At 48.0% G+C, this 22,425-nt stretch overlaps 1 protein-coding gene across 1 annotated transcript; it reads left to right on the top strand.

Annotated features, from left to right (window-relative positions):
- The first annotated feature begins 8,646 nt into the window (after window positions 1-8,646).
- LOC140367043 (uncharacterized) lies at window positions 8,647-18,308 on the top strand. Its single transcript, XM_072453345.1, has 4 exons — window positions 8,647-9,433; window positions 9,710-12,801; window positions 12,901-12,967; window positions 17,081-18,308. The coding sequence occupies exons 1-4, from the start codon at window positions 8,716-8,718 to the stop codon at window positions 17,128-17,130; spliced, it is 3,927 nt and encodes a 1,308-aa protein (XP_072309446.1). The 5' UTR covers window positions 8,647-8,715; the 3' UTR covers window positions 17,131-18,308.
- The last annotated feature ends 4,117 nt before the right edge of the window (window positions 18,309-22,425 follow it).

Here is a 22,425-nt window from a genome sequence, read left to right as displayed (position 1 = left end):
CACAGAGCTGCCGGGCTTCTCCAGGTGAGAGAGAGAGCGGTGCAGCAGGGAGATGACGGCGTCCTCCACTCCGATGCCAGACCAATATGCAAACTGCAGCGGGTCCATGGCTGAGCTCACGGTGGAGCGGAGGTGGTCCAGGACCAGCCGCTCCAGTGTCTTCATCAGGACGTGAGAGCCACTGGCCTGAAGCTGTTGAGGTCTTTGGGGCGCGGTGTCTTAGGCACAGGTACCAGACAGGAGGTCTTCCAGACCTGTGGTACCACCCTCAGCTTCAGGCTCATGTTGAAGACATGCTCCATAACTCCACACAGTTCATCTGCGCAGGACTTAAGGAGCCTGGGGCTGATGCCATCAGGTCCTGCTGCCTTCCTCACTTTAATCCTCTTCAGCTCACTCACTCCTCACCTGTGCTGCTGTGACAGTCAGTGGTTGGCAGGGGGACCGTGTGCTGGGGGGATGGGTGAGTCCAGGCGAAGTGGGGAGCTGATGGTCCGGGGCGGAGAAATGAAGAGCAACGGATGCAGGGCATTGTCCAGCTGTGGAAGAGGGAGCATGCCGCTGTGCAGGGGGAGGGGTGGGTGACTGATCAAACCTCAAGAAGTGAGCATTTAAATCATTCACCCACTGTAGATCCCCCTCTGTCTGGGCAGGGGGGATTTTGAAGCCCGAGATGGTTTTCAGGCTCCTCCACACTCCCTGAATGTTCTTCTGCTGCAGCTGCTCCTCCATCCTCCTCTTGTAGCCGGCCTCAGCCTGCCTGATCTCTCTCCTCAGCTCCTTCTGCACAGTCCTCAGCTCCTCCTTGTTCCCTGACCTGAAGGCTCTCTTCTTCTCCTTCAGCAGAGCCTTCAGTTCACGGTTAATCCATGGCTTGTTGTTTGGAAAACACCGCACCGTCCGGGAGGGAACAGTGTTCTCAAAACAGAAGTTGATGTAGTCCGTGATGCACTCTGTGATGGTGTTGATGTCCTCCCCATGTGGGTCATAAAGCTCAGTCCATACAGTGGTGCTGAAGCAGTCCTTCAGAGCCTCCTCGCTCTCAGCAGACCACATCCTCACCTCACGGGACACCACAGGCTGCCTGCGCACGATGGGTTCATACACAGGCCTCAGATGTACAAGATTGTGGTTCGAGCTGCCCAGGGGAGGGAGGGGGGAAGAAGAATAAGCCTCCTTGGTGTTGGCAAAAAACAAGTCCAATGTTCTATTGTCTCTGGTGAGGCAGGTAACATACTGGGTGTATGTTGGTAGAACAGAAGAGGGAGAAGCGTGGTTAAAGTCACCAGAGATGAGGAAGAGAGCCTGTGGATGCTGTGTTTGCAGCCTACAAGTGCAGGAGAGCAGTGCTTCACAAGCATCTTCAGCATTGGCAGACGGGGCCACATAGACTGCGATCAAAATCACATGTGAGAACTCCCGGGGCAGATAATATGGCCTCATGCCAATAGCCAATAGTTCAATATCCCCGTTACATAGCTGCTCCTTCACTGTGCAGTGTTCTGGTTTGGACCAGCTCGTGTTCACATACACCGCCAGACCTCCACCTCTTTTCTTCCCGCATTCTCTCGTTCTGTCTGCCCGCAGCAGATGAAAATTGTCCAAACCTACAATAAAGTCTGGCATTTCTGCTGTTAACCAGGTCTCTGTGAAAATCAAGACGCTGCTGTCCCTATAAATCCTCTGGGACCGCATGAGGCTCGCTATTTCCGTCATTTTATTTTGAAGGGACCTCACGTTACCCATGACTACGGCGGGAACTGACTTCCTGTTTGTCCCTCTCTTCTCTCGGAGTTTACGTCCAGCCCGTCTGCTTCGTTGTGTTTTCCTTAGGATGTCCGCCGGGATAACGTGACGATCTCCGGGTAAGACGACTGTTCTCCGCAGTTTCATGAGTTCCTCCTTTGTGTAAACGCGGTACGGCGCCGGCCGGGGGGCGGGGCCGGAGCCGGGGGGCGGGGCCGGAGCCGGGGGACTCAGAGCCAAGACACATCGCAACGACACGACGAAAACACTCAATCCAGCCGAATAAAGTCAAAACAAGTTAATTTAAAGCGATTCCAGTGCGTGTCCCGATCGTTGGTGAAGTTCCTCTTTCATATAAACGTGTATATAAACGTGTACCGACGACACGCCGTACTTTAGCGCAGCCGGAGGGCGCGGGGGGGGGGCTGGTGGGCTCGCTCGGAGCTAGCTCACGTCACAACAACACAACGAACGCAACGAAAAACGCTCAAATCCAGCCGAAAAAAGTCAAAAACAGTTGAATTAAAAAATTATTCCAGCGCGTGTCCCTATCGTACAGTAAAATAGAAAAAATATACTAATTATATTTACAAAATATAGGAGATAAAGCACAATAAGTGTGAGAAAGAAGAGAGAGCGTTTACACCGGGCTGCCAGCTGTACCAGCGCCTTATGACGTGGGTTGAATTGAGTCTGAATGTGGTGTTTGTTTGACATAGTTGGATAGTTCAGTGTGAAATGAGGATGAGAGTGGGGAATGACATGCAGTAAATGATCATGAGCTGGATTTGAACTCCAGATGCAGCGGCGTGCGTCACACAACTGGCATATGTGCCATCCAGTGCACCACCAGCAGAACGCTCTGGTCTGACGCGTTGCCTTCTAAAATAGTGGTGCCAGACGCTTTGTGCTGGCGCTGCCAAACCTCCAAAGAACGAGTTACACGTGTTTCCTTCAAAATAACATATAAACTGACTTGGTGGTGGCTGGTCACTATTGGACCCAGATAAGAATGATATGTATCACTGTTTTGTTTTAGGCTGTCTGATATTTAGTGTAAAAATGAAGTGAGTTTTACTGTTAAAAGTGGTTTAGTTGGTCTTTGCGTGCGCTGGGTTGAACAGGAAGTCTGTGGCAGAGCCTGTCATTTAGAGAGAGTGACGTAAGCTCCGGTGCTTCTGTCGTTACGTGACTTTACAGACGTCTATCGTGCACAGGCAGAACAACAGCGTTTATGTGCGTAAGCTATAAACCACAGCTGTAAATCAACATGACGGCCACACGGCAGCTCCAGGAGCCAGTGTGCTGGAGCAGGACGTGTACACATGGTACTGACTGTTTTCACACGCGTGTAGGGCGAAATAAGTGTGCAGTGAGGCCGAGGCCTTCAAAAGGTATAAATATATTTCTGACCTATCGTGATTCAGCTTTGTCTTTTTTATTTTTCACTTTTGCGTTAAGACATAGTACCGTATTTAAGTCGTGTTTTATTGTCAACCCCCCCAGTCTGCCATCCAAAAGTTACAGCATATGTGCTGGTGCCCCCAACAAATACACCACCAGCCACCACTGTTCACCTCCCGCTTCTTATGAAAAGTACCATTTCATTATGTTTCATTGCCTCTCATGTATATTAAATGTAGCCACAGGTGAAACGTCACATATCAGATTTGTTTTTTTTCTATTAAAGTTAAAATGTCTGATTTAGTTCTGAGATCAGGATTTGTGTGAGAAACTTTGGTGTCAAACTAGCTGTGTTTTAAGTGTTTTAGACTGAAGCATATTTCCAATGAAAGTTTAGATTTGTGATCATTGGTTGTTCAGAAGAACCCCTCCTTGAACCGACACCTTAACGTGGTGGAGGGGTTTGAGCGCCCGAATGATACCGGGAGCTATGTTGTCGGGGGCTTCAAGCCCCTGGTAGGGTCTCCCAAGGCAAACAGGTCCTAAGTGACGGGTCAGACAAAGATCGGTTCAGAAACCTCTTATGATGACGACAATAACGAGGCCGTTTACGTCACCCAGATGGGCGTCACCGGGGCCCCATCCTGGAGCCAGGCCTGGGATGGGTGCTCGATGGCGAGCGCCTGGGGGCCAGTCTTACCCCACGGGGCCCGGCCGGGCACAGCCCGAAAGAGCGACGTGGGGCCGCCCTCCCGTGGGCCCACCACCCGCAGGAGGATCCATAAGGGGCCTGTGCAAAGAGATCTGGGCGGCAGTCGATGGCAGGGGCCTCGGCGACCATATCTCCAGGCACAGAGACTGACTCTGGGGACATGGAATGTCACCTCGCTGGGGGGAGGAGCCTGAGCTTGTGCGGGAGGTTGAGCGATACCAACTAGATATAGTCGGCCTCACCTCCACGCACAGTTTGGGCTCTGGAACCATCTCCTCCAGAGGGGCTGGACGCTCCACTTCTCTGGTGTTGCCCGTGGAGAGGCGGGGCTGGTGTGGGCTTATAGCCCCTCAGCTCAGCCGCCACGTGTTGTAGTTTACCCCAGTGAACGAGAGGGTCGTGTCCCTCCACCTTCGGGTGGGGGACAGGTCTCTCACTATTGTGGCGGCCTACGGGCCGAACAGCAGTGCAGAGTACCCGGCTTTCTTGAAGTCGTTTTGGAGGGGTACTGGACAGTGCACCGACCGGGGATTCCGTTGTTCTACTGGGGGACTTCAACGCCCACGTGGGCAATGACAGTGACACCTGGAAGAGGTGTGATTGGGAAGAACAGCTTCTCCGATCTGAACCCGAGCGGTGTTCAGTTATTGGACTTCTGTGCCACGGATTGTCCATAACGAACACCATGTTCAAGCATAAGGGTGTCCATCAGTGCACATGGCACTAGGACACCCTAGGCCGGAGGTCAATGATCGACTTTGTTGTTGTGTCATCTGACCTCCGGCCGCGTGTCTTGGACACTCGGGTGAAGAGAGGGGCAGAGTTGTCAACCGATCACCACCTGGTGGTGAGTTGGATCCGCTGGCGGAGGAGGAAGCCGGACATTGTGAGGGTCTGTTGGGAACGTCTTGTGGAGCCCTCTGTCAGTAGGGTATTCATCTCGCACCTCCGGGAGAGCTTCTCCCATGTCCCGGGGAAGACTGGGGACATTGAGTCCGAGTGGACCATGTTCTCCACCGCCATTGTTGATGCGGCTGCTCGAAGCTGTGCTTGCAAGGTCTCCGGTGATTGTCGTTGCGGCAACCCCCGAACCTCGTGGTGGACACCGGAAGTAAGGGATGCCGTCAGACTGAAGGAGGCCTATCGGGCCACTCTGGCTTGTAGGACTCCTGAGGTCATTGACAGGTATCTGCAGGCCAAGCGAACTGCGGGTTGTGCTGTCGCAGAGGCAAAAACCCGGGCCTGGGAGGAGGTCGGGGAGGCCATGGAGGAGGACTATCGGTCGGCCCCCAAAGAAATTCTGGCAAACCGTCCGGCGCCTCAGGAGGGTGAAGCAGTGCCTCACCAACACCGTTTACGGTGCGGGTGGAGACCTGCTGACCTCGACTGGAGATGTTGTTGGACGGTGGAAGGAATACTTTGAGGACCTCCTTAATCCCTCAGTCACGTCTTCCGAAGAGGAAGTAGAGACCGGGCACTCGGGGACTGGCTCACCCATCACCCAAGCTGAAGTCACTGAGGTTGTTCGCAAACTCCTCGGTGTCAGGGCTCCGGGGGTGGATGAGATCCGCCCTGAGTCTCTGGATGTTGTAGGACTGTCTTGGTTGACATGTCTCTACAACATGGCGTGGCAGTCGAGGACCGTGGATGGTGGTCCCTCTATTCAAGAAGGGGGACCGGATGGTGTGTTCCAACTCCAGAGGGATCACACTCCTCAGCCTCCCGGGTAAGGTCTATTCCAAGGTACTGGAGAGGAGAATCCGACCGATAGTCGAACCTCGGATTCAGGAGGAGCAGAGTGGTTTTCGTCCTGGTCGTGGAACACTGGACCTGCTCTATACCCTCCATCGGGTGCTCGAGGGTTCATGGAAGTTGCCCAACCAGTCCACATGTGCTTTTTGGATCTGGAGAAGGCTTTCGACCGTGTCCTTTGGGGGGTGGTCCGGGAGTATGGGGTCCGGGGCCCTTTGCTCAGGGCTGTCCGGTCCCTGTATGACCGGACCAGGAGCTATGTTCGCATCGCCGGCAGTAAGTCAGACCTGTTCCTAGTGCATGTTGGACTCTGCCAGGGCTACCCTTTGTCACCGGTTCTGTTCACAGTTTTTATGGAAAGAATTTCTAGGCGCAGTCGGGGTTTGGAGGGTGTCCGGTTTGGGGACCACAGGATCTCATCTCTGCTGTTTGTGGACGATGTTCTCCTGATGGCTCCATCAAACCCGGACCTGCAACATGCACTGGGACGGTTTGCAGCTGAGTGTGAAGCGGCTGGGATGAGAATCAGCACCTCCAAATCCGAGGTCATGGTTCTCGACCGGGAAAATGTGGCTTGCCCTCCATGTGGGTGGGGAGTCCTTGCCCCAAGTGGAGGAGTCCAAGTATCTCGGGTCTTGTTCACGAGTGAGGGAAGGATGGAGCGTGAGATCGACAGGCGGATCGGTGCAGCGGCTGCAGTGATGCAGTCGCTGTCATTTTGACCGCTTGTATCCGCAATCTTGTCCTTTCAGTCACTACCTGGGTAGTGACTGAAAGGACAAGATTGCGGATACAAGCGGTCAAAATGAGTTTCCTCCGCCGGGTGGCTCGGTGCTCCCTTAGAGATAAGGTGAGGAGCTCGGCCACACGGGCGGAGCTCGGAGTAAAGCTGCTGCTACTCCACGTCGAGAGGAGCCAGCTGAGGTGGCTTGGCCCACCGGGAAGAGGCCCCGGGGAAGATCCAGGACACGCTGGAGAGACTGTCTCTCGGCTGGCCTTTGAACGCCTCGGGATCCCCCCGGAGTTGGAGAAAGCATCTGGGGAGAGGGAAGTCTGGGAGTCCCTGGCTAGACTGCTGCCCCCGCGACCCGGCCCCGGATAAAGCGGAAGAAAATGGATGGATGGTTGTTCAGAAGCAGAAAGGGGTTTATTGCCATTTGTCGATGAATAAACATTCACAAATACAGGAACTTGTCCTGGTGATTCGGTGCATCACAGACAACAAACATTGAACACTTAAAAATAAAATATAAAGTTGAGTAGTGCAATAGAAGTGAACAGTGCAATGAGTTCAAGGTGCTAAGGAAGTGTTCATGAGTCCAACTGCAGAGGGAAAGAAACTGTTCTTATGACGGGAGGTTCTGGTCCAGATGGACTGTAGACTCCTGAAATGTGCCATGTCTTCCAAAGTCCTGGGCCTCCTAAGAAGTGTAAGAAGGTGTATCTCAAGAGGAAAGCTCTGGAGATGTCTCTGGATGACACTTCATCACAGGTGAAGAGCTCCTGAGCGCCACCAGGTGGCCACGTCTGAGCAGCAGAACTCTATGGCACTGGTTCTTGGACGGTTCAGGGGCCGCTCAGACCGACGCTCTGCTTGGGCTGGAGGAAGAAACGTTTGTGTTAAATGGCAAAGTCTGACCCTTTTCCAAACCACATGTTTTTATTGCGCCCATTATTGACCATTTAAAATGTATCATGTTTCATGAATTACCAACCAAAAAGGAGTTTAAACTTTGAAGGAAGAATTTCAAACCAAATAACATTTTGAGATCTGATATCTGTCACATAAATCGATCACTGTTTGCCTACTGTGCTTCGCCTACTGTGTTTTGGGAGGTTGTGGTTGACTTGAGTGGGCTGTGCATATACATCATTTGTTTCTTTGGGTTTTATCTTCATGTGAACTCTAGACATTGATTAGAGAATAATTGTACAGCTGATGCTTGCAAACTCACAACTAACTGACATCCATAATGTTCCTACCTTCCTCATCTAAACCGAGCACACACCCTAAAGCTGTATCATCCCCGTTAACTCTTTCTAAATGTTCCATAAGCACGAGTTGCATTAAATGGATTGCAGATTAAGTACTAAAGTTGCTGGTTGCATTTTATGAGTCATAGAACCTATTCGATCCTCTAAGATCTCAGTGGTTGTTTTTGCGCTAGAATTTGAAGTTCTAAACACTGGGAGATTCACTGTTATTTGGAAAAAAATATCCATAGTTATGATCCGTAAATGTTGCCCCTTATCAGTATTTGTGAATTAAGATGATTCATCTTGGCTTTTTACTTCAATTAGTTTGGTTGTTTCTTCAGACAAATGGAATTGGATGATGTAGTGACGTTTCAGTAAAAACTACTGCCTTCGTTAGAAGCATCACACCATGGTTGGTGCGACTTATCTTATGAGTCGTTGTCCTTAGGTTTGGTCAACTTGACGCCCTTGACCATGACCCGCTGGCCACTGGTGGTTGTTGGAAGACATCTCCCTAGTCTCCATTCTTTGTACAAGTGCCATGTTTCCTGGTCCATCCTGGCTTTGTATTGGCTAGATTCTTGATCCATGTATTGTCCCAGTCCATAGTAATTGTATTTGCAGTGGTTTGAATTTGCCATTTTATAAATTGTCCTGCTCGCTTCTTATGACGTCTTTGCCAAAACATGTCACAGTAATTCCGTCTCTTCCCATTTGTCTTGTATAAAAGAAACAACCGACCTAATATTTGTCAGAGATTAGCTCTACAAATTAGTCATTTCTGCTGACTCGCATATTTACGGTTGAAGAATGGCGCACCACTATTCGAAGCTGTTGTGAAATGGTATTTCCTTAACTCTGTTGTGTTGTGTGGATAGGCCCAGTAACTGTAGAGATGAACCTGGTCACAAGTCGTTGCAGTATTTATTGTGACAGGCGTACCTCCTTTTTATTAACCTTTATCTAACCAGGAGAAAGGCCATTGAGATTTTACTTAATGTTTTTTAAAAGCTTGTCAACTAATAACCTTCTGTTTTTTCTTCTTCTAGCCCTGTAGTGATGTGACTGGGACGTTTGTTTAAGGACATCTCGGGCAATGCTCTCTGGGTTTCATCGGAGGGAAGATGGCCTCACCTGCATTTTGTCCACGTCAGACCAATGTGGAGCCGTTCAGCACAGTGGAGGCCGCTGTTGGACCCTGCCCTGCTCCTACTGCTTTGGGAGCTTTTCAGAATATCATGGGGTCATTCTGTGTGCTGCCCTCTAATGCTCAAGGCTTTGCACCAACGCAGCTGTCGACTGCTTCGATAAACAAATCTCACGGACGGCAGCAACTATTGCCTCAGGGACGATCGTCACAAAGCCCAAGTGATGCTGTCAATACTAGTACGAGCAATGACTTAAAGAAGAGTTATCCGAGATTGACACGATTATTAACCAGCAGTAATGACTCATCACTTACTAATCTACCAAAGGGACCTCTTCCGCCATCAGCTAACACCTCGGTTGCCTCTTCCAGTACCAGCGCGAAGCCCTCTGGGAGTAAAAAATACCTGAGTGATGACCAAATCCTAACCCTAATTGAAAACAAGCTTCAAACATTTAGAGCTCAAATGAAGGTGTTGAAAGAGAGGGTTTCCACTGATGTAAACTCTTTGAACAGCAAGTCGATTTGTTCTCATGGAGGCCCCTCACGCAACACGCCTGCGTCTGCTGAACCCGGCAAGGCTCCAGAGAACGACAAAGTTTGGATCATCGGAGAAAAAGAGCTTTCAAACGGCAGCAGGCAAGAACCAAAAAGGCCACGATCGAAGAGCTCTCAGACGACGCAGCATTCTGAAGGTACGCGCCACTCAAACGATGGCCTTCACTTGCCTTTTGACTCTCCTCTCAGTAAAGACTTGTGTTTAGCTGAAGAATTTACATATTCGAGGGATCACTGTCCTTTGGAGTCATTCTTAATGGACACTAGCACTATTCCTTATTCAGCTACTGCTTCAAAAGAAGTGATTAGTCATTTGAACAAGGTCGAAAATGCTCAAAAGGAAATTGAGGTTGACAAGATATTAAAGAAATATTGGAATGGGAATTTAGATAATCATCTTTTTACATCCACAGAATATGTTCGGATAATGCTGGAGCCTGCTGCCGTTTGCAGGAAAGAAGAGGACAGTCCTGTGGTTCTCAAGGCCCTGTCTGGCCCAACGCTGGACGATCTCCTCAAGCAGATCCCAAGCCACACTGTGCACCACAAACCATCATATCAAGAAAATGAGTCGATGAGGAGAAATGGAAACCCTAGTCTGGACACAAGCAAAGAACTGCATATCACTCAAAAGAATGTAACCGGGGAGGTGGACATTGTACCTGATGTTGTGGACTCATTAATGTTAAGCAAGTCACGTAAGACCTCCAACCACCAATGCCATGTTCCAGATGTACAAACTCCACAGACGATGGAAGTGTCGGTGAAAAATAGACCAGTCTCTTCTGCTGGACAAGATAATTTAAGTCAGAATGTTGACATTGTTAAATCTTCTGTTACAAAGTACCATCTAGTAACTGAGCCTGAAGCAGAACAGAAAGAAGAAATGCAGGAAAGAACAGTTGAACCTGGTGAAGGCAGAGTTGAAATGGAATCGCCTCCTTGCGTTAGTGAAGGATCAAGCATCCTGAAAGATCCGAAGTATGACGATATAACGGACGATGAAGACTTTAACGTAATGCCGCAGTTGTTCATATTTGATGACAGGGATGGTCAATTGGGTCTGTCCAAGCAGAGTACTGATGTAAATATTTGTGCAAATGCTCCATTTCTCCAACCAGCATTAACTCCTAGACCCCAGGAGGAAGGACCGGAAATGCCACTCTCATGTACTTGTCCTTACTTTGTTGAAACTGATGATGGTTTTGAAAAAGTCCCTTGTCCAAAATGTGCCAAAGATACACTTCCGAGAATACAGGAAGTTGAATATGAGGACGAGTCGGAGGAGGTGATTCTGTTTGTAACTGAGCTGGAACTCAAGGAGGAGGCCATTGTTATAGACTCTGACGATGAGGAAGAAGAACCCAATGTTTCCAGGCCAGAGCAACACAATCAACCCACTCTCTTTCAGAAAATCAAAGTGTATGATACATTTGCCAGCTTTTATCAATCTGAATTAGAACAACACAGCAAAAACTTGCCGAATCCCTTGACAACCATTAAACAGGCTCCCACTGAATCTGAGCCATTCCCTCGAAGTTTACTCCAATCTTTTGCTGTTGAAAAAGTTACTTCTGAACAGGGTTTGTCTCATTCTAGTTTGCAGAAACATTTGGACACCGTTGAAAAAGATCCTGAACCAACACCAGCTCCTAGACCTTTGGGTATTTTTGAAAAGTTTCCTTGTGAGCCTGGGCCGAGCGCTGTTTCCGATGCTGAAGACAGCTGCGACACAGAGGATAGTTTAGATTACCCCTCTCACACAAAACCCAACTATCTGACGGTATCCAGTAGAGTACAAGCCTTGTCTACACAGTCCTATAACCCAGACATGGACGAGGAGGGTGAGGTGCACAGATCTCCCGAAGCAGCATCAAACACAGAAGATTGGTTCCCTTATTTGTCACAAGATGAAACTGAGGAGGAAACAAAGTCTACAAACAATGCCACGGTTCTGCCCAAAACAACCACCAGACCATGTGACGATCCGGAGCCCGATGTGACTAATACATTCAGAAAGGCAAAATACAAATCACGTCGAGTTATTTATAGTGATTCAGAGTCTGAAAACGATCAAGATACAAGCAACACCTTTAGAAGAACCTTTTCGTCAGAGAATAGTGAGGTTTCCACTCGGTCTCCCAAGTCTAAGGTTAAACCAAGATTGGAGAGTGAAAAATCAATAAATCTGGCAAGGTCCAAATCACGGTCCGTTTCCATTGATTCAACGTTTAATCAAAATTCTAACAAGACTCTCAAGAGAACCTTATCAATAGACTCTGATGCTTCAACACAACCGCCCAATTCGGCTCTAAAACCTACGCCCATTCATCAAGCTGCAAGATCTGAAGCACATGGCCAAGTTCCAAATATGCCGCGCTCGGCAATCAAACGAAAGGGCCAAACTGACCACAAAAGTGACAAAAAAGTAAAAAGAAAAAGGCCTTCCTCTGAAGCCGAAACACCGGGAATGGGGGTTATTGCCCTTTCTGGACGTGAAGTGCCAGCCCAGAAAAATGTTTTGTCGTTGGCAGGACAAAACTATATTGCATCAAGTCTACCCCCTCGAAACCAGACTCGAGCAACCCCAAACACAAGTCGCAACCCGACTCAATCAAACATCAGCCAAAAACAGAATACACCAACGGCTTGCACAGTCCAAAGGCCCAGCCAAGCGGCCCCCCACGTAACCCAAAGGCCCAGCCAAGCGGCCCCCCACGTAACCCAAAGGCCCAGCCAAGCGGCCCCCCACGTAACCCAAAGGCCCAGCCAAGCGGCCCCGCACGTAACCCAAAGGCCCAGCCAAGCGGCCCCCCACGTAACCCAAAGGCCCAGCCAAGCGGCCCCCCACGTAACCCAAAGGCCCAGGCAAGCGGCCCCCCACGTAACCCAAAGGCCCAGCCAAGCGGCCCCCCACGTAACCCAAAGGCCCAGCCAAGCGGCCCCGCACGTAACCCAAAGGCCCAGCCAAGCGGCCCCCCACGTAACCCAAAGGCCCAGCCAAGCGGCCCCCCACGTAACCCAAAGGCCCAGCCAAGCGGCCCCCCACGTAACCCAAAGGCCCAGCCAAGCGGCCCCCCACGTAACCCAAAGGCCCAGCCAAGCGGCCCCCCACGTAACCCAAAGGCCCAGCCAAGCGGCCCCCCACGTAACCCAAAGGCCCAGCCAAGCGGCCCCGCACGTAACCCAAAGGCAGAGTTCACAAACGACTCAAAACTCCTCATTTTTAAACCCAAGTAAAGTTAAATCAAGGTCAGCCAAGGAAATGCTTAGCAAGAAATGGGCAAATGGGCATGTCCCAATCCGGAAGGAGAGGAGAAGCAGCAATGAAGCTGCTCACACTTCGAGAGTTTTCAGAATTGATCAAGATGTAAGCAAACCTCCACCAAAACCACGACAGAGGAACAATTCCCAAGATCTGCAGACTCGCCTGATGAAGAAAACCAAGTTAGAAGCCCAGCTGCTGACCAAAGCCGGGCAGCGCTTAGAACCCGCCGGGCCGAGTGTGTGTTATGTTTTGAATGTTTGAACATTGCTAATCTCATGATAGTAGACTTGACTTGCATTGGACTTGAATGCATCTTCCTGATCCTTGTAATTCTAGATCGATCGACCCATTCCTGAGTGGTACAAGTGGAAAGGTGGCTCCCCAGCAGAAGACCACGGTGAAGGTAAACATTATTTAAATTCCACCAAGAAGGATGTTACATATTTAGTACCGTTTTGTATTCAAAGGCTCGCTCCTTTTTCTCTTTCCATGTTCAAATGAGTAAGTAATGCTTGCTCTGCTAGTGTTAACGGTGGCTTAATGGCCACAAGCTCCGACCTTGCAAAAGGCATCGGAAAGTAGTCACAATTTAGGAAAAAGTCATCTTAATAGTGAAGGATACAAGTTCATATTTTAAACACGTCCAGAAGGATTGAGAAAGCCTAAAATAGGTCTGAATTAACTGACAAATTAAAGAATTGCATGTGTTCCAGAACATGTTTCTACAAATCTAAACTATTGCATGTTTAATATAGAATAAAGCAGGACATTTTGTGGTGGAAATGATAGTATTTGCAGCCTTTGCATATTGTTAATTGGCACTCAAAAGTGCTTGTGCAGCCCTATTGCAGAGAGTTATTTGCCTCAAAATTCTACAAACAATGCACCATAACAACGTGAAAGAAAGTACTTATTTGGTTTGTCATTTAAAAAAAAATAAAAGACTTGTACATAAGTATTCACAGCGTTATGGTTTTTTCTCTGATGTCCTCGAGATGTTTCTACAACTTGATTGAAGTCCAGTTTATTGGACATGATTTGGAAAAGCTCACAAGTCTATAGAGCTCATTCACGTGACGTCACACGACCACCCCCCAGGCTCTTTTGGCTCTTTTGGCCATCTTGTCCGTCCGCAGTGTGTGTTTACCACTACAAGCCCATTCAATACTGCCGTCTGTCTGCTTCGATTTACGACGAAACACGGCTTGAAGAGGCCCAAAAACCTCAATGATATCACACGCTTTGCTATAATCAAAATGGTGAAGGTTTATGTGGCAGTTGGTGCAGCAACCGGGAAGATAAACGGAGAGAAGTTCTATCAGATACCGAGAAACCCGGAAAGAAGAGCGCGATGGACAGCTGCGATAAAACGTTCAAACTGGGAAATAAACGATCAGACTATGTAATTATGTTATCTGTTAAGTTAGTATTTGTAGTTGAATTGTAATTGTCACTCACTCGCGCGTTGGAGGGAGCTGTTCAGCCCCGTGCAGGTGCTGAACCCCGGGCATGCAGACTCACGCACCGCTGCCTGCGCTGGAGCGCCGGAGAATTAACGCTGTAGAATTAACATCAGTTTTATTCAGGCGTAGAGCCTTTGTTCAAAATTGGGATTTGTGAACCATGGGACCAGTGGGCTTGGAGAATGTCTGGGGTACGAGATATCCGAAAGACTCTGTGATTTAGGCATTAAATATGGATCTGAGTTGATTGATTGCAGCTTTTCTAAATATGGACCTCTGTGTAGCTCATCCAATGACTTTGTGGAATCTGAAAGCTTTGGAGCCTCCATCATTTACATTTGAGATCACTTTCCACGCTCTTATCAGTGCAAAGAAACGCAACACGGGACGGACAAAGGGGCGGCAACGTATGCGATCACGTGGTTTTGTGACGTCAGTGAATGAGCTCTATAGAAGGGACCACATTCAACCGTGATGTCAGCACAAGTTCAATTCAATCGATTTTTGTAACGCCAAAATTACAACGGCGTTTTCCCCGAGCGGCGACAGTGAAAACAGCTTAAACAAGGCAATGCAGCCATGTCCCAGCGTCCCCTGTCCTCAGACAAATGTCCCGGCGTCCCCTGTCCTCAGACAAATGTCCCGGCGTCCCCTGTCCTCAGACAAATGTCCCGGCGTCCCCTGTCCTCAGACAAATGTCCCGGCGTCCCCTGTCCTCAGACAAATGTCCCGGCGTCCCCTGTCCTCAGACAAATGTCCCGGCGTCCCCTGTCCTCAGACAAATGTCCCGGCGTCCCCTGTCCTCAGACAAATGTCCCGGCGTCCCCTGTCCTCAGACAAATGTCCCGGCGTCCCCCGTCCTCAGACAAATGTCCCGGCGTCCCCTGTCCTCAGACAAATGTCCCGGCGTCCCCTGTCCTCAGACAAATGTCCCGGCGTCCCCTGTCCTCAGGCAAATGAACAAAGTTCTCTCCGAAATCTCCCCATTGTGGGACAAATAAAGGCTTGTCTTGTGCTGTGGCTTCACCCACATCTGATGCCTTCAAAGAAATGGAATATCTTTGACACAAAACGTGCACATTCTTTATTGAATTTAGATACATCTGCACAAAAAGTCTTAAATAGACGCACGGCGTAGACTTTTTAACACCAAAGCAATGGAAGGAGTACTTTTACGGACTACGACAGAGTCTGAGGACAAAGCACTGGAAGTCAAGGCACTGGAAGAAGAACTTTTAGGACTACGACAAAGTCTAAGGAATAAAGTCTGGCGGAACAACAACAACAACAACAACAACAACAACAACAACAACAACAACAACAACAACAACAACAACAACAACAACAACAACAACAACAACAACAACAACAACAACAACAACAACAACAACAACAACAACAACAACAACAACAACAACAACAACAACAACAACAACAACAACAACAACAACAACAACAACAACAACAACAACAACAACAACAACAACAACAACAACAACAACAACAACAACAACAACAACAACAACAACAACAACAACAACAACAACAACAACAACAACAACAACAACAACAACAACAACAACAACAACAACAACAACAACAACAACAACAACAACAACAACAACAACAACAACAACAACAACACGTTTAATCCGTTTTTCACTGTTGCCCTCAGAGGCAACTGTTGTTTTGATTTTGGGCGTTATAAAAATAAACCAAATTGAATTTTTTTTTTTTGAGAAGAAACCCTAATTTTCATCAAATTTAAGTTTATTGATGATAAAATGTAATGGAACTCGCGCTGTGGAGATGTTCTTCAGCAGGAACTGGGAGACTAGTCATGAATGCAGCAGTTAGAGACCAGCACACAGCCAGGAGAACAAAGAAGTGGCTCCAGGACAACTCTATGAATGTCCCCAAGTGGCCCAGAGGCCACACTTGATCCTAAGTGAACATCTCTCGACAGATCTGAAAATGGCTGAACTCAAAAGGACTTGGGGCTGAAATTGGTGCCAAAAGAGCTTGAACAAAGTACTGAGCAAAGACTGTGAATCTTTATGTACAAGTGCTGTCGTGACACATATTCATGTGCAATTACTGTCGGGATCACATGCAATGATATTTATGTATTTATTTATTTATGTATTTATTTATTTATTTGTCTATGGGAGTTTTTATTTATTTATAGGAGATCTTCTACTGAAAGTGTTTTTCAGACTTCCTATAAGTGATCTGTTCTTCTGGATCTACCGCTGTATCTACCTGCGTTGCAACAATGAAATTTCCCCATGTGGGACAATAAAGGAAAATCTGAATTCATTACAAATGTATTTAACACATTAAAATAAGTCTAAGATATAAGATATAACCACCTTCTTTCAGATTGTCATTATGAGGAATTTTGAGGCAAATATGAATTCAATACAATTGGAATGTGGTTGTAGCAGAACTAATTAGTAATGGGCAGTAGCTCCTGGCTCAGTTCAGCGCAGGAGGCTGGACTTCAGAAGAGTCTCACGTGGTATGGGTGGATCCGTCATCTTCACTCAGGGCAAGACCTACCACTTTTGTTCTATCGTTTCGAAAAGCAATAGAACAAAAGTGGGATGTTAGTAGGTCATTCTGCAGGCATTTATCAACCGTTTAAGTTGTATTCCAAATAATCCTATTGTTAGGTTTATACAAAATATAAATGTGGACATTATAGGGTGAATTGATCTACTCTACTAATGCTGTAAGATTATTAAATGTCATATCTTTATCCAAAGGCAACATAGGGATTATATTCCCAAGGGCAAAGATGCTTTTACCAGATTATAGCTGTAAATGCTGCATCTTAATCACACTCATACTTCACAGCTTGAACACCAAACGCAAAGGCCAGACTCATCTCAAAAAGCCCCATAGTCTGAGAATTGTAATGTTTACAGTTTGCATGTTCTTTCACCTCTTTCATCTAGATTGCCTCCTGCTGTAAACAGACCATAAAAGGCATCACATGGTCCTTGTTAACGTTGTATGGCTGTTAAATACCTCGTCTGTTCTTCTTGCAGATTGGCTGGACAGGATGCACGGTGACAATTTCCAAAGACCCCATTTCTGACCCGTTCTGATCACACTCCTAATGATGTACATAGTTTTTACTGTTTTTCGTTTTATTCCTTGTGCCTTTTGGCCGTTAACCGTGTTCTCAATATTTTTAAAAGATACATTTTTTTATACCATCCTTTGTCCTTTTATGTTGGAGGGAAGGACTTTTTGTACTGTTTTATATAAATGACTTAATCAATACGTAAAGATTCTTTCATTGCTGTCCCCTTTGTAAACTGATGATGATGATGAAACTGAAAAACACCCGTCCAGGAGGCGTAGAACCCTTTGTTTTCTACAAGACAAACCTGAAAGACCAAAATCGATCATAATTTAAAAGTAAATAGTGTTGTTTTGTGATGCTGAACGCCTCCTTCCCAGGGCCAGAGCACCTGGTGCAACACGGAGCTGCAGATCGGTGAAGATGTCCAAACATGGGATCGGCTGTTTCTCGACTGTAGACTTGGTCAGATTTGGACATGGGCAGTGAGAGATGACCAGGATGCCAAACCAAGTTGTGTTCCAAATGTTCATGTCCTCCACTGCCGTGTTGCTGCCTGTCCTTTGACCATCTGTTGGACACTTGGATTGGAACGGACTTTGGAAACAAGGCACTGTTCGTTTGAGAAAGCTATTGTTTGCGTTGGCGATTGCTGCTCGGTCGGATCCGGCTGGAAATGTACGTGAACACTCAAGTCGACCGGAAGCGTATTCGGATCATTCGGTGAACTAAAGGGTATGGAGCGTGCAACCTGTGGAAATGACCCGTGCTGAGGCTACGCATAGTTTTTGACCCCAATTCAAGACCTGCATGGCATTGGCTTTTCAATCTCCACTCTGCGTCTGTGGGGAACCCTTAAGGCTGCTTTCCACACTGCGGGAGCTGCAGAGAAGCTGCCGGTGAGTGAGCTCCCCATCTTCGCAGAGCTGACGAGGCAGTGTTGTCAGGAAACATTAGATGGTCAGTACTGCTCTTCCTCGATCTCATAAAGGAGTTATACATGCGACGGACATGTCCACAATCTCATATCCAGACACTTCACCCTTTGGCCTTGGCTCAACACAGCACTGCTTCTGCTCAGGAAAGTGGGGCTGCTTTGCACTGTCCTTAACGCTTTCAGGGTCGCTCTTTGAAATGACCCATTGGGAATTTCGATTTTGGAATTCCTATTTGAAAATACATATTGGATACAAAGACCATGACCAAACCAACTAGGAGCATTGCACCCTCTTTTTACTGTGTGGGAAATACTGCAACCTGTGAGGGGCAAAACACCAAAACACAAAGACAAGTAGATGATGATAATGATAATAATAATAATAATAATAATAATAATAATGATGATATTAATAATAATAATTAATAATGATGATAAAGCTACGAACGCACCGCAACGTCAAATTCATGCCTGACACAGAAGTTGGACACCTGTACATTTGAAGACAGACGCCTCGGGCGCGCGTTCTCGACGCCTCTGATGCGCGTCCGTAAAACACTCAACCGCAGACGTGCGTCCAAGTCGTCCTGCACATGCTCAGTGGAGTCGAGGCGTCTGCACGTGCTCAGTGAAGTCGAGGCGTCTGCACGTGCTCAGTGGAGTCGAGGCGTCTGCACGTGCTCAGTGGAGTCGAGGCGTCTGCACGTGCTCAGTGGAGTCGAGGCGTCTGCACATCAAATCAATTTATTTTTGTAAGGCCCAAAATCACAACAACAGTTGCCTCTGAGGGCCACAGGGAGAAATGAATCAACAATGTCTGTGGTGGCGATGAAGTCAGACAATGTCTGTGGTGGCGAGGGACGATGTCCCAGGGTCCTCTGTCCTTAGACTCTCCTTCTCGGCCAGGAAAAACTACAAAAAAAACCTCTTTGGGAAAAAAGCGTAGAAACCTGGAGGAGTTCCAGAGTGAAGGAGAGATCCGACTCTCACAGACGGACAGACGGACACGAGGAGACTGGAGCTGGACCCACTCTTCAGGCAGAAGAGGGACCGTCTGAGTCGAGCTGGACCCACTCTTCAGGCAGACGAGGGACCGACTGAGGCGAACTGGAGCCACTCCTCAGGCAGATGAGGGACCGTCCACACAGGGCAGGGACCACTTCACCAGGGGAGGGGCATCTGGGTCCACAGGTCCTCAGGAGTGAGAGAAAGAAAAAGAAGGCGGTGAACAGTTTGCAAGTGGAATCAAAAAATAAATATTGTTTGATAGCATAAGTAGTCAGAAGAAGAAGAGGATAGTGCTCAAGCTGTCATACTTCCCCCAGCACAGTTACTCCTAGGGCAGCGTAGCTGAAGCTGTGGGTTTATCTTTATGTTCCTAACTACTCTGACCATAAGCGATTTCGAAGAGGAACGTTTTAAGCCTGGAATTAAATGAAGAGACTGTGTCAGCATATTTAACATGGGTCGGGAGCTGATTCCATAACACAGGAGCTTGGTAGCTAAACGCTCTACCTCCTACAGTACTTTTAGAGACTCTTGGGACCAGCAGAAGGCTCTACCTCCTACAGTACTTTTAGAGACTCTTGGCACCACCAGAAGGCTCTACCTCCTACAGTACTTTTAGAGACTCTTGGCACCACCAGAAGGCCAGCATTCTGAGAGCGAAGAGCTCTGTTTGGATGATAAGGTTCTATAGCATCTTTGAGGTGGGATGGGGCCATGTCATTTATGGCTTTGTAGGTCAAGAGTAGAATTTTGAATTTGATTCTAGACTCGACGGGGAGCCAGTGAAGAGACTCCAGCACTGGCGTAATGTGCTCTCTTCTTTTTGTTCCTGTTAGTAATCTTGCTGCTGCATTTTGAACCAGTTGAAAGCTTTTTATGGAGCTTTTAGGACACGCTGCAAGCAGGGAGTTACAGTAGTCTAATCTAGTCGTTACAAATGCATGGATAAGTTTTTCGCCATCGCTTTTAGGCAGGATTCTTCTGATTTTGGCTCTTGTTGCGCAAATGGAAATAGGCTGTTTTACAAGCTTGATTTATATGAGCTTTAAATGAGAGCTCCTGGTCAAATAAGACTCCAAGGTTTCTTACAGTAGAACTGGAGGCTACACTGACATTGTCCAGTGTGACTATCTGCTCAGATAGAGCGTCTCGTAGATGCTTAGGGCCAAGCACAATGACCTCGGTTTTTTCAGGGTTAAGAAGCAGGTAGTTTAGTGTCATCCAGGTTTTTATCTCCTTCACACAAGCACTAAGTCTGTACTTGATCGCTCTGATCAGGTTTCACGTCACTGGAGCATCACCTCTGATTGGCTGCTGCGGCGCGTCCAACGCAGGAAAGATGAACAATGCTCAACATTTCTGACCAGTTGGGGACGTCGGACGCTCTGGACGACTCGGACGCGCGTCCGACGTCCCCAACGCACTACGCTCAACTCCGAAAATGCGGGTATCACGTCGGAAAAACGCAGAAATCGCGCCGCGGAAAGTGCAGGACGCATTCGACGTGCGTTTACACAGACTTTGAGTGTAAACTGGACACTTTGGACGCCCGGTCTGTGTCCTCTACCTATCTCTAAGGAAGCGCGCAGCCACCCGTTGAGGAAACTTATTTCAACCTCTTGTATCTGCAATTTTGTCCTTTTGGTCATTATCCAAAGCTTATGACCATAGGTGAGGTCAGGAACGTAGAGTGACCGGTAAATCACTCTGAACAAGACCTGAGACGCGACAGACTCAAATCAACCTGTCAAATTTTCTTATTTGGCAAAAATGTCTGAGCACCATGAGAGAGGAGTACAATAAACTACCACAAAATGCTGGCGGGCTGGTCATTCCTCTCACCAAATGAGCAGGTTGCAAATCACACTGATCTAAGACGATGAGGGCAAAATGTTTTATGTTACAATTAAATGTTATAAATATCTTTTTGTATATTATAGATATTGTTGTTTAAACTGTCACCAAGCACTGCACCTCACTCATGTGTTGATAAGATAAAATAAGATATTCCTTTATTGTCCCACATGGGGAAATTTCATTGTTGCAACGCAGGTAGATACAGAAGAAAAGAACAGATCAGATCGCTTATAGGAAGTCTGAAAAACACTTTCAGTAGAAGATCTCCTATAAACAAAAACTTCCATAGACAAATAAATACATAAATACCATTGCATGTGATCCCGACAGTAATTGCACATGAATTCCAACAGTAATTGCACATACGACAGAATTGCACATCAGTATTAGGTTAGGTCAGTATAGCGAGTGTTCAGGACTAACAGTTTTTGTTATAAAGTCTGACAGCAGCAGGAAGGAAAGACCTACGGAACCTTTCCTTCACACATCGAGGGTGGATCAGTCTCTCACTGAAGCTGCTCTCCAGAGCGGAGAGAGTGTCCTGCAGGGGGCGACACTCATGGTCCAGCATAGATGTGAATCTAGCCAGGTCTTCAGGAGTGGCCCTGTCACTCCAAAAGACCTGAGTCTCCTCAGGAGGTAGAGCCGACTCTGGCTCTTCCTGTACAGTGTGTCTGTGTTATGAGTCCAGTCCAGTTTGTGGTTCAGATGAACACCCAGGTACTTGTATGAGTCCACTCTCTCAATGTCCCGTCCCTGGATGTTCACTGGTGAGGGGGCAGTGGGGTGGCGTCTGCGGAAATCCACCACCATCTCCTTGGTCTTCCCCGCGTTGATGAGGAGGTGGTTCCGCTGACACCAGTCCACAAAGTCCTGCGCCAGTCCTCTGTCCTCCGCGTCATCGTCGTCCGTGATGAGTCCGATGATGGCAGAGTGGTCAGAGAACTTCTGCAGGACACAGCTGTCCGTGTCATGTCTGAAGTCTGCAGTGTAAAGGGTGAAGAGAAAGGGCGCGAGGACGGTGCCCTGGGGCGCCGCCACACTGCAGGTCCGAGTGTCAGACACACAGTTCCGGGCTCTCACAAACTGGGGTCGGTCTGTGAGGTAGTCCAGGATCCACTCTGCCAGGTCATACTCCACACCAGCCGTCTCCAGCTTGTCCCTCAGGAGCTGATGGTGTTGAAGGCGCTGGAAAGATCGAAGAAAAGAATCCTCACAGAGCTGCCAGGCTTCTCCAGGTGAGAGAGAGAGCGGTGCAGCAGGAGATGACGGCGTCCTCCACTCCGATGCCAGACCGATATGCAAACTGCAGCGGGTCCATGGCTGAGCTCACGGTGGAGCGGAGGTGGTCCAGGACTAGCCGCTCCAGTGTCTTCATCAGGTGGGACGTGAGAGCCACTGGCCTGAAGCTGTTGAGGTCTTTGGGGCGCGGTGTCTTAGGCACAGGTACCAGACAGGAGGTCTTCCAGACCTGTGTTACCACCCTCAGCTTCAGGCTCATGTTG

This window comes from Eucyclogobius newberryi, unplaced genomic scaffold, assembly GCF_026437365.1.
Source record: "Eucyclogobius newberryi isolate DKJ021-1_F unplaced genomic scaffold, fEucNew1.0.hap1 SCAF_2, whole genome shotgun sequence".
Taxonomy (NCBI): domain Eukaryota; kingdom Metazoa; phylum Chordata; class Actinopteri; order Gobiiformes; family Gobiidae; genus Eucyclogobius; species Eucyclogobius newberryi.
Note: the sequence above shows the minus strand (reverse complement) of the source record. Positions and strands in the feature narration are given on the sequence as shown.

Coding starts and splice junctions, on each gene's coding strand:
- LOC140367043 (XM_072453345.1), top strand. CDS start 8,716: ATGGCCTCACCTGCATTTTGTCCACGTCAGACCAATGTGGAGCCGTTC. Junction 9,434..9,709: donor GACGACGCAGCATTCTGAAG/GTACGCGCCACT, acceptor TTACATCCACAG/AATATGTTCGGATAATGCTG. Junction 12,968..17,080: donor AGCAGAAGACCACGGTGAAG/GTAAACATTATT, acceptor TTCTTCTTGCAG/ATTGGCTGGACAGGATGCAC.